General features: G+C 43.9%; 1 protein-coding gene across 4 annotated transcripts in view; it reads right to left on the bottom strand.

Annotated features, from left to right (window-relative positions):
• Positions 1–3,475: 3,475 nt before the first annotated feature.
• Positions 3,476–12,465, bottom strand: part of Erich1 (glutamate rich 1) — a 61,316-nt gene continuing 52,326 nt past the window's right edge. For 2 of the 4 annotated variants that reach the window (XM_027387772.2, XM_027387774.2), the window contains 2 exons: positions 9,628–9,822; positions 6,062–6,487 (listed from right to left, as the gene is read on the bottom strand). In XM_027387772.2, the coding sequence (XP_027243573.1) occupies positions 6,411–6,487; positions 9,628–9,822 (272 nt within the window). In that variant the 3' untranslated portion in view covers positions 6,062–6,410. Of the gene's footprint in view, positions 3,536–6,061; positions 6,488–9,627; positions 9,953–12,465 lie in introns of those variants that run through there. The other 2 variants (XM_035452418.1, XM_035452419.1) reach the window with 2 other exon arrangements.

Genomic DNA, 12,465 nt, shown 5'->3' with positions numbered 1-12,465 from the left:
CTAATTATTTCAAAGGGAAAGTCCTCAGCTTGGTTTGGGCCTTCCTCAGTTTGTTGTCTCAATGAACAAGATTCGCAACCTAAAATGAAGTTCACTGCCTGGATGGATGCCCCTTCATGGCTAAATGTAAGCTGCATTGTCAGGGTCTTGTTTTCAACCTTAACAATAAAAACGAAGGAACTCTCCAAGTGTCCTTAAGCAGTATTACTTAGGAAACTGAAAGGAAGCAGAATCACACTTCTGACTCTGGAAGGCTTTCATTGGCTTGGTGACGGTTAATAGCGTGTACTCTGATGCGCTTCTTAGGATGCTCCACTCATTCCTGGTCTACCAAAACTTTCTTCAAAGGTTATCCCAATTATGGCCAGTGACAGTCTTTACTGCACAAGGAAAACCTCGTCATGTCTGAGCTTGTTTAACTCCTATGCATAGAGGCAGCTCTCCCATGCCTTATTGGCACTGGCCAATCACTTTCGGGATCTTCTTTTCCATCTACTGACGCTGGTTTTTCCATGTTTCCCCCAATACTTCATCTCTGTGAAGCCTGCAGAAGCCCAGCAGATGGAGTGTCTCTGCTCAACAGCCTCTCTTGCAATAACTCCTCCTCTTTACCTCGCAGAGGATTATCCCTTTCTCCACCATCCACTAGGCCCGGTAGCTGTTGCCTTGATACACTCCTGATGAGGGGGCGGGGTCACTCCTGGGAACCAGGAACCCAGGGTCAGCTCCCATCCTTGGCACCATGGGTATTTTGTGGTCTGACTCTTGTGTTCTTGAGTCCTGACTCCAGGGTAGGCTGACCTCAGGTGAGAGTAGCAAATGGAAAGGGCAGAGGAATCCGTAGAGCTGGTAAAACCTGAGTATCTTCAGCTTCCAGCTGAGACTGTTATCCTGGTTTTACACTGTGTTATTAATATCAAGCTAAGTTTGTGTTGGAGTCTTCTGTCTGTGAATTGAAACTTAGCAATTCTTTGAATTATCGCGTTGCCTAGGTGGACACCACTCTAAGAGCTGAATGCCAGGTCTGCACATGGATGAGATATGTTGACCCAACTTTCTGGGCTGTTTCTGAATTTCCTCCATCTCCTGTATCCAGTGACCTTACTGTGAAGTCCAATGGAGACATGTATAATTAAATGGAGATACTTCAGTTCTTTTTCTGAGTGTTTGGCATTATCTGTCTGAAACGACAGCTGTTATCAAAAATCATCATAACCCATTTACTTTTTCGCAGGTGCTTAATTAAAATCTCCCTAAACTATTAGGAGATTCAGCTAGGTGAAGTCCATGCTGACTCAAACTAGTTTTAGCATATTACAAGCCAGAATGATTCAAGCAGAACATACACAGCATTTCAAATGCTCTAATTAAAAAGGAGAAAAAAAAATAGGATTATTTTCTTATGTATTCAGAGTCATTCTCCACAAACTGGAAGGAAAAAAAAACTCTTTAGAGTAACTAGAAGAGACCTGGAAAAGGTTTCTGGCTCTCTCAAGGACTAAGATTTTTCTAAATTGACATTTAACAAAATACAGACCGGAAACCAGTTTCAGGTAGAGCTTTTCACACCACGATATGAACAGCAAGTGAGGGCTCATGGTGTGCTGCCACCAGTAGTACAGGCAATACATGAAGCCACTGAATTACCTCTCAAGAATGAGACTCTCCAGAGGCTCCAAGAGCAGAGCCTGGCTCCAAGAGCAGAGCCTGGCTCCAAGAGCAGAGCCTGGCTCCAAATCCTCTGTCAATGCTTAACCAGGCTGGAGGGCAGCAGAGTGTCTCAGACTCCCCCTCCCCCCATCAGCCTCTGTGATCCCCAGAGTTGCCTATTTGATCTTCTCCAGTTGTGATGGCTTGAATGAGAATGGCCCTATGGACTCATATATTTGAATACTTGGTACCCAGTTAGTGGAACTTTTTGGGAAGGACCTAGAGGGTGTGACCTTGTGGGAAGAGGTGTGTCACCAGGGGTGGAGCTAGAGATTTCAAAAGGCTTGTACCATCCCAAGTTTCTGTCTTTTACTTGTGGGTCAAGATGTGAGCTCTCAGTTACTGCTCCAATTCCATGCTTGCCTGCCTGCTGCCATGCTCCCTGTCATGATGATCATAGATTCTACCCCTTTGAAACTAAATCAATATTCTTTTTCTTCTATAAGCTGCCTTGGACATGCACTCTTATCATAGTGGTAGAAAAGTAGCTAAGACAGACACATTAGGCTGTTACTAGCCCCACATTTAGAGTGGAAACCAAAGCTCAGGTCTGGACAGATGGGCTGTTTACAGCAGGCCTAGTGTAAGGCTTATATACTACACGCCCTCTGAGGGAGCTGTGTATTTATTATTGTTCTTGATGGGTAGGATGTTTTCCAATTCCCAAGGTACCCTAGCTCTAAGGAAGTTGTCACATTCGACATGTGATTATTTCACAACCACTAGTTATGACCACTTTTGATAATGAAGATGTGTGGTTATAAGTAAACACTAATCCATACCTGTTCTAAACTCAATAACACACTTGGTGGGGGGCTGTCAAGTCAGGAACCTGAATCCCCTTGAAAAGAAGGTCACATGAGCTTGACATCTGCATGGAGACTTAGGATTGAGATACCACCCACACCTGCATCCACAGTCGCCTAAGTGGGCATGCCCCTTCTCCAAGGATTGCTATTAACTAACAAGCTGTTATAACCTTAGCATTAGCTCATTTTCCCAGTCACCAGAAAATGAAGAAAGTTACTACTGGATCAGTTTGCTCAAAATTACTTTTGTGCTGGAGAAATGGTTCAGCTGTTGAAGGCCGAAGTTAACCACCGAAATGTCAGAAATTCCTCTTTCTCCATTGATGACAAACCTAGACTCCAGCTTTCCTCCTGGAATGACATAAGTGGGACTAACTGTTTGCTTTATCTTATGTTATTTTGAGTAATTGTCAATCATGAATACTGAGCTTCCGTGTGACATTTTATTTTTATTTTTTATTTATATTTTTATTTGAATTAGAAACAAGATTGTTTTACATGACAATCCCAGTTCCCTTGTCCCTCCTGTCCTCCCCTACTACCCCCACCAACTAAAACCCTACCTATCACATATCCTTTCTGCTTCCCCTGGATGGTGAGGCCTTCCATAGGGTGTCATCAGAGTCTATTGTATCCTTTGGGATAGGGCCTAGGCCCACCCCTGTGTGTCTTGGCTCAGGGAGTATTCCTCTATGTGGAATGGGCTCCCAAAGTCCACACCTATGCTAGGGATAAGTACTGAACTACTACAGGAGGTCCCGTAGATTTCCGAGGTTTCCTCACTGAAACCCATGTTCCTGGGGTCTGGATCAGTCCCATGCTGGTATCCCAGCTATCAGTCCGGGGAGCAAGAGTTCCCCGATGTTCAGGTCAGCTGTTTCTGTGGGTTTCACCAGAAGGCGAAAGGTCTGGACCCCTTTGCTCTTCACTCCTCCTTCTCTGCATCTGGATTCCAGTTCAGTTCAGTGATTAGTTGTGGGTGTCAGCTTTTACTTCCACCAGCTGCTGGATGAGGGCTATCGGGTGGCATATAAGTCAGTCATCAATCTCATTATCAGGGGAGGACATTTACCGTGTGACATTTTAACACATGCATATTCACTGATCAAATCCAGGCACTTCCTAATCACTCCTAACCCCCCTCCTGTGTTAGCCACATTTCTCATTGCTGGCACAAAATGCCTAACAAAAAACACCTTGGGGAATATTTTCGGCTCATGGTTTCAGACAGTTCTGTCCATCATGGTGGTGGAGGCATGGTGGCCAGTGTTAGAGGCAGCTGCCCAAATTGCATTTGCATCTGCATCTGTACCAGTCTGTCCCATTACCACAGTCCCCAAATAATTTTTTTCTGGAGGGGCATAATAGGAATGGAAATTATTTGATTTTCCTCGATAAGGATGAAGCCATAATTTAGGCTTAGGATAAGAAACTAAGTGTCTTGTCCTGTCTCAAAGGAGACATGAAAGCTAAATGGGATTGCTGTAGACAAGCTGTTAGCATCAGGACCTGAGCTGTCAGAAACCAGAAGATAATGTTCTACACAGGCCATTTCCCCCTAGCTGCTATGTTGGCATGTGGCCTCTGGACTAGGAGGCCCTCCTTGCTTACTGGGGCTGCTTGTTCAGCATGAGCCATAACATGGTTGCACCACGGGGCACATGATCAAGAGACCATCATGTACTAGGGGCCTCAGGTAAAATACTCTCCGACTAGATGTCACATCAGTAGTTGTTGGGTAGGCGGGCCTGGGAAATTAATTACAACACAGCTCAGGGCAACCTCAGCTTATCAGAGACCAGAGTAACAGATCAGCTTGAGGCCTCCCAGGGGATTGACTGGGTCTTAGAGGGACCAAGGACCAAAGTCCAATGAGAAAACAGTGACATCATTCAGGGAACAGGTAAGAGAGGGAAAGAGCCAGGAAGAGGGGAAAGAGGAGTTAAGAGTAGTGCATCCACTCAAAACAGGGAGCAGTTTTAGGTTGTGCTGCTGAGAGGTAAAATATCTGGAGTCTGCAATGTGAGCCTAGAGAGAGGGAGGCCTGGCGATAAAGGCTGCTAAACAGATAGAGCCCTATTCCTTCCACCTGCCACTTTTTCTTCAACCTTTCCCAGAGCTTTGGACTGAACTCTCTCCCCAAAGCATCGTGGTTGGGACTCTGAGCCTTAAGAGGCCGAGAGAGAATGTATATGAGAGCCAAACAGGACACAGGACTTCAGTCCTACAATCACAGGTGTGGATGGAAGCAGCCATGATCTATCTCTTGTTAGTCTTTTCAAGACCCCCAAGCAGAGTACCTAGTCTAGCTGTGACCAGACCTGACCTGCAAACACTGTGGGGTGCAAAGCAGTGCTGTCTCAAACAGAATTTTTTGTTGTGTATTAGTAGCAGAATAGGAATTGTAGCTAAAAGGCCCTGGAAGGTGAGATGTAAAGCCCCCTTGGAACTGCAAAGGACTCTCTGTGGCTGCAGTTTGCATGGACGTGCTCTATGGACAGACATGCTTGGAGAAGGAGAAATGCATTTGTCAGGGTTTCAGAATACAGTGCTCTGGAAGCAGAAGACATACTCAGGGTTAGGTGGGGGACAACTCAGAATGGATCAGGTGGTACTAGTGTGTAGGGAGCTCAGCACAGTTCAGCTATGGAAGCAGCAATGCTGGGCACCAGCACAGCTAGGGAGGTGTCTCCACCTGCTGTCACTGCTCCAGTTTGTGCAAAATGACACTAACAGCAATCAGCTTAGAAAACACCCCAGCCCCTTTTGTAGGATAACCTTCATTAGCAATCTCACAAGACTTCCCTATATTCTTAAGAGCTCGCTTTTCTTTGTCTCCGCAAAGGTTTGCAGAGATTAAAGAGGGCTGTAGGCACAGTTTGCAACACTGCAGGAGAGAAAGTGATCTCATTACTATTGACTTCAATCATAGCAGGATAAACAGATTAGCTGTGGTTATCTGAACATAATACAGGCAAGCTCTGCTTCTACACATTTTTCTGTTTGAAACAGAATTATATGCAAAAGTTATGAGTTACAATTATTGCACCTGTCCCCATCCCATCCCATTCTCCCTGCTCCAAACTAATGTGTAACCCTGCATAGGTGCCTAAAGAAGCAACTGGCGGGCACCAGGAAAGAAGCCATCAAAGTTGCCTCATCTTAAATTGGAGATGCTCCCTAGACATTACCAAGGATAAATGCTGCAGAGATGAAAATGGAGAATCAAATGTGTGAAGTCACAAGCATAATGGGACATTATGTATAGAAGAGACTGAGGCTTGAATGAACTCATGGCTGAAGACTAGGCCCAGGTGTACTGACTCCAGCTTACCATTCTTTCCTGTCATTCTAAGTTTGTTTTAAAAGGTAGCACGAAGTGTGGGGAATAACAGAAGTCATATGACATTTACATATGTGTATATTCTGTACCTTGGTCTTCCTCAGGACCTGTGTGGTTAAGTGACTAATGCTTTTAGAGCTCAACATTTACACACTGGTGGCTGTTCCCTTAATATAAAGGACAAAACAAGAAAAACAGATTCTTTATACTATTTCTAACATAGATAAGAGCTATATTGTTTATTTAATAAAATGTCAATTTTTTAATTTGACAGGCATTAGAAAAAATCAGGTTTTATGTAGTAATTCAAAACATATGTGACGATAAGCAAGTGAAAACACTTCAATTTTACCCGTTTCTCACTTAATACCTTACCTACAATACAAAAACACAGAAATAAATTAGATAGAAACGTCTTCAATGTATCCAATTTGTGTCACAAAGAAAATAAATCTTTATGTACAAGAATGAAGTCTCAGTTCGTGTCATATTTGTATTTAACATCTTCTTGTTAGACAGTAGGTAGCTCTTCTTAAAGACACAATACTTTATTCGCTGTTTTGTTTTTCAGGAAGAATATGTGTGATCCAATAATTAAAAAAAGCTGAGATTACTTTTGCATGGTCTGTAAGGCAAAAACAAAAACAGAACAAACAAAAAAATAAAATCATAAATAATAATAACTATTTTATAGGTTTGAGCCCTTGGGCCCAGAGAATACTCTGAAACAATGTAATAAAATGCCATTTTGGCATAAAAAAAGTGGACAGTGATACAACGCAAATGAAAATAAAAAAGAAAATAGAAGTTCGTGTCAAGGAAAGAAATAGAATCCTAAGCGGTGTGTACCAGGAGTTAGTTGCACAGCCTTTGGCTTTCATGATGGCAATGCTGTGCCAGGACACCAAAACTCAGCCAAGGGGACAAAGCACATTTCCAACATCACCTCCACCCTCCAGTCCCTTCCTAAGGAGTCATGACTTTTCTCCAACATCAGGTTTTATAGTCACACTGTGCTGCATGTGAGTGACATCTAGAGTTTAGTTTAGGATGGTTCTACTTCTAAAGTTCACAGCTACAGAGAATACAAGCTAACCCTGAGCCTGGAGGTAGAGGGTGGGGGCAGAGGGGACCCCTCCCCAGGTCTGGCCAAACCCCAGGGCTGCCCTTGATGTGGTCTGTCTGATGCTTTACTTCCTAACTATGTAGTATACAGTATCCGGGAGTCCTGGTGCTGAGGTGGGGTGTCCAAGTTCCCCTTTATTTCACACAGCCCTCTGAGATTCTCCTAATGCTTTATTAATTATTATTATTATTATTATTATTATTATTATTGCCCGGGGACAAGGTGTTTGACCTGTTTCTTTTTTCTCTATTGGGATAATGTAAGGAAGCTCCACACAGTGAATACAGGGGGTTCAGTGCAGACATTCCCACCTCGTCATACGTGTCTGAGCGTGACAGAGGTCAGCTCAGCAAATGGCATCCAGACTCATAAAGGGGTCTGTGACAACAAAGGAACAAGGGAGTGTGAGTCTGAGCTTTCCTTAGCACCCATGTGGCCCTCACACCCTGAAGGCAGTGAGCCTGTGAAAGGGGTCTGAGCCCCTTTGCAGTGGGGCCTCTGTGGGCTCAGAAGAGAATCCCCAGCAATGGGGAGAAGATAACGTGGGCAGGACACATGTGCCTGCTTTTAAGTTCAGACCCTAGGGCTGACGCACACTGCTACTAGACTTCATAAGCTCACTTACGGAGAATAAAACCTGATCCCAAAGAGTTGCACAGGCCACATCTCCTTAGGTAACCCTGGTATTTAAGAATTTAATGTCTTATTGTTTGTGAAACTGTTCCACAAAATAGCTTGACACAGAAACAATTTGAAGTGCATATCCTACCTGGTGCTTTGAGGGAACCCATGTTAAAAGAACAGATTCATGTACAAGCTTCAGCTCTATCGACTGCTTGTGGCAAATGTGTCTGAAATCTAATCTGTTCAATAACCTTAAGGCAGAATCAGTGACTCCAACAATGCAGAGTCTCCCCCCTCAAGCACACACCCCAGATGTGCCTCAGGATAGATACATGAAGGTCTTATGATATGCCAGAACAGGACAATCTCATAAGACGTTCCCATTAGTTTAACTGAATAAAACTAGCTTCAAACAGTTCGCTTTTTAAAACAGTTCTCGAGTTTGTGTGTGTGTGTGTGTGTGTGTGTGTGTGTGTGTGTGTGTGTGTGTGTGTGCATGTGTGCATGTGTGCATGTGTGCATGTGTGGTGTGGTGTGTGTGTGGTTATGTGGTGTGGTATGTATGATTACGTGGCATGTGGTGTGGTGTGGTGTGTGTGGTCCATGTGGTGGTGGTATGGTGTGTGGTTGGTTATGTGGTGTGCGGTATGATGTGTGTGGTTATGTGGTATGTGGTGTGGTTATGTGGTGTGTGACATGGTATGTGTGGTATGTGGTATGTTACGTGTGGTGTGCGGTGTGGTATGTAATGTGTGGTGAGTGTGATTATGTGGTGTGTGGTGTAGTATGCATGGTATGTGGTTATGTGGTTATGTGGTGTGTGGTGTGGGGTGTGGTATGTGTGGTCCTGTGCGTGCAGAAGCCAAAGCAAGATTTCAGGCGTCTTCCTCTATGGCTTCCATCTTATTAAGATAGTACCTCTTGCTGAAATGGAAGCTCACCATTGGATAGGCCAGCTGGCCAGTGATCTGGGATCTGTCTGTCTTCACTGCATTGCTGGAGACTCAGGCACATGCGTTCATTCCTCTCTTTCTGGGTGGGGGCTGGGATTCACATTTGGGCTCCCATGCATATATAGTGAGTGCTCATATCCACTGAGCCATCTCCTTAACCTTGACTTTTTTTTTTCTTTTTTTTTTTAATAAAACTCCTTTGCAGTTGTTTGGTATAAGACGTTAATGGATGTTTAAATTTGTCAAATACTTAATACAGTAAGCACAATAATGGCAACTAGCCTCAGGTCTGTTAGGTGGTGGTTCTTGCTTTCAGGGGAGCATCTGAGTTTTCTTTTTCTGCGATGCACACTGTACTTCCCATGAGCTTCTTTGGTCCTACTGCCTTCTTCAGTTTCCTTCCCTATGTGTTCTCTCACCTGGTCTGTCATGGGTCATCTTTGCTCAAGTCTCTTATGATTCCTTATTCATCCGTCATAAAGAAGCCTTTGTCCTCTACCTTCCCCTCAGCTCTATCCAGGTGACCACTGACTCTCAGACTCCTCCAGAGTCCATCCAGGTGACCACTGACCCTCATCCTTCTCCGATCCTTCTGGACAAACCCTGGGCCTCTAACAGGACCACACACCAAGCCTGATAACACACATACTACAGCTTGCATACAGCAGGGAACCAAAAATGATTGGAGAAGTGAAAAAGGAAAGACCACTGTAGTAATCTAATACTCTTTCTAACTGTCCCCACGGTGAGATTTTAATAAGGCACCAAGATCTTTGGAAGACAGAAAACTTCACCCTCTACCAAATCAGCAGAGAAAAGAGGAAAAAATGAATTATTCTACTTCCAATTAAACGTAGAGTTCCCCCTCCCAATGAAAACTTTTAACTCAAAGACCAAAAATTAGATGACATGCATTTTTGCATCCATTATGAGACATCTTTTTATGCCAACCATAAGCACATAGAGCCCCTTTCTCTGAGGGTTCTATTCCTCTGGGTCTTTTGAGTATCTTTTTATGCTCAGGTCCAGGGAACATCCTTAAGTAGACGCTGTGGTACTTACCAGGGGGCATTGCACAGTGCTCTGGGAACATCTCCAGAGCGCTCTGCAGTCTCTCAGTGTCCTGCAGAAGCAGCAGAGTTTTCATGTGGTCCAGAATGAGCACATCGGAGGCAGGCATGCGCCGAGACTCGAGGAGGTGAAGCAGCTCTTCAGCTGTTTCTATACACACAGCTGGATCGAAGCCTTCAGAAGTATCTGGAACAAGTCCCACAGAACCTGAGTTTCAAGATAAACTTTCAATTCTTTAAGAGTCCTCAAATACACATTCCTCTGGTGATGAGATGTACGGAATATAACGAGCTCCCAGGAGATAACTGGAATAGAACTATGGAAAGAAAGATGATAATGTGCCACTATTGGAACGACACCGGAATGTTGGCTCGTGTGTGTCTGATCTTTTAAACACCTCCTGAGCATAACACAGTGGTCGGAGTCAGAGACAGCAGCAGGAAGAAACAGACAAGGAAACAAAGCTCAAAGGCATGCTACAGGTCTTTAAAAACATCAGCAACAGAGCAAGAGTTCTGGCTGTTTAGCACAAATCAAGGAAACCCACCCAAGAGGCCAGCTTTGTTTGTTCTCTGAAAGGTCCATTGGTCTAGGTGTCTGTCTTGGAAAGACAATAAGGTCTTTTTTCTTTGGCTCTTTTAAAGATCTTTTAAACTTTCCATTTGTTGACTTATTATTTTTAGTCACTTCATTTTCACATGTACACCTGGTTCTTATTTGCCTCATCACTGCCTTTTCCTGCTGCCATCACCACTCTTTGTGGTCCTGTGTCACATGTTTTCCATCCCCTCTGCTGTCCCTCCCTTCCCACTTTCTTTGGCTCTCTTCCTCCATCTCATGGTCCCCTTACTAAAGAGGGGCGGTGCTTGTATATCCGAGTCTGGGTTGTTTCACTGAACATCATGATGATCTTAGCTCCAGTTTCCTGTAAGGGTCACAGTTTCAATCTCTTTGCATCTGGATACAATTCCACTGTAGTATGTACCTAATTTTCTTTGCCAGTTTCAGGGTTTACTTTGTCACCAGCCTTCTGTGGTTGATGGTGTTAGTACTTGTGGTGGTTTGAATAAGAGTGGCCAACACAGGCTCAGAGATTTGAATGCTTGGTCACCAGGGAGTGTCGCTATTAGGAGGTGTGGCCTTGCTGGAATAGGTGTGGCTTTGTGGAAGGAAGTATGTCACAGCGGGGGGGGGGGTGTGGTGTGGTGTGGTGTGGTGGTGGTCTTTGAGGTTTCAGAAGCTCAAGCAAGGCCAACTGTCTCTCTCTTCCTGCTGCCTGCAGATCAAGATGTAGCACTCTCAGCTCCTCCAGCACCATGTCTGCCTATGTGCCACCATGGTCTCCTCCATGATAATACTGAACTAAATCTCTGAAACTGTCAGCCAATCCCATTGCAATGTTTTCCTTTATAAGAATTGCTGTGGTCAGCAATAAACACTGAATAGTGGTGGTGCACGCTTTTAATCCCAGCACTCGGGAGGGAGAGGCAGGTAGATCTCTGTGGGTTCGAGACTAGTCTGGTCTACAAGAGCTAGTTCCAGGACAGCCTCCAAAGTCACAGAGAAATCCTGTCTCAAAACAACAACAACAACAAAAAAGACAGTCTTGCTGGAGTATGTATGTCCTTCACCTGGTTGAAAAGTTCAGCTGTCATCTCTAGAAACAGTTCCTGTTATGTCTACTCTCTTCCTGAATTATGGTTGTGTGAGTGTTAGACCTCCTGCTGTGTCAGGTGCATTTCACACACAAATCAGGAATATTTTTACATTAGTGTAAACAGTTACTTATCACATGACTATATATGTCTCAGTTGTACTTTTTTTTTTAAAGATTTATTTATTTATTAATGTATACAACATTCTGCCTCCATGTATGTCTGCAGGCCTGAAGAGGGCACCAGATCTTATTATGGATGGTCGTGAGCCACCATGTGTTTGCTGGGAATTGAACTCAGGACCTCTGGAAGAGCAGCCAGTGCTCTTAACCTCTAAGCCATCTCTCCAGCCCCCTCAGTTGTACTTTTAAGAACATTTAGTATCTGGCTGAAATTTGCATCTACCACACCCTCTACCATAATGCTCTTGTACACTGTAAAGATTTGTTACTCGTATTGGTTTAATAAAGTACTGACTGGCCAGTAACCAGGCAGGAAGTATAGGTGGGGCAACCAGACTAGAAGAATTCTGGGAAGAGGAAGGGCAGAGACACAGTCGCTAGCCAGACCCAGAGGAAGCAAGATGAGAATGCCTTACTGAGAAAATGTACCAAGCCAAGTGGCTAAACATAGGTAAGAATTATGGGTTAAGTTGTAAGAGCTTGTTAGTAATAAGCCTGAGCTATAGGCCAAACAGTTTATAATTAATATAAGCCTCTGTGTGTTTATTTGTGATTGAACGGCTGCAGGAACTGGGCAGGACAGAAACTTCTGTCAACAGCCATTCAAATGGGGGAGCAAACTCTCAGTGCATCTCTTTCTGAATGTGATCACAGTGGATCCTGATTGGCACTTGCTCTTTCTGGTCCTTAGGTCAAATGCTAATAAAACAGTATGAAAATGAACAATTGTCAACCATGAGAATAAATATTTTTTTTCATATCCTATAAGTATATATACAATGACTCAGAAATGCTTACAGAAAACTCAAGTCAGCAAGTTCTATATGAAAAAGTGACCCTCCAGGAAAAAGCCATGGCTCTTCTATTTCTCTGGTAGCTAATAAAAACAAGCTGCCAGCTGGAATGGTCTTCGTTTAGAAACACAGACTCGAACACCAACATATCCCAAAGCCTGACCTTAGAGAAATAAAGCTATTAGCTCACTCCTCACG

This window comes from Cricetulus griseus (assembly GCF_003668045.3).
Source record: "Cricetulus griseus strain 17A/GY chromosome 1 unlocalized genomic scaffold, alternate assembly CriGri-PICRH-1.0 chr1_1, whole genome shotgun sequence".
NCBI classification, from domain to species: domain Eukaryota; kingdom Metazoa; phylum Chordata; class Mammalia; order Rodentia; family Cricetidae; genus Cricetulus; species Cricetulus griseus.
Note: the sequence above shows the minus strand (reverse complement) of the source record. Positions and strands in the feature narration are given on the sequence as shown.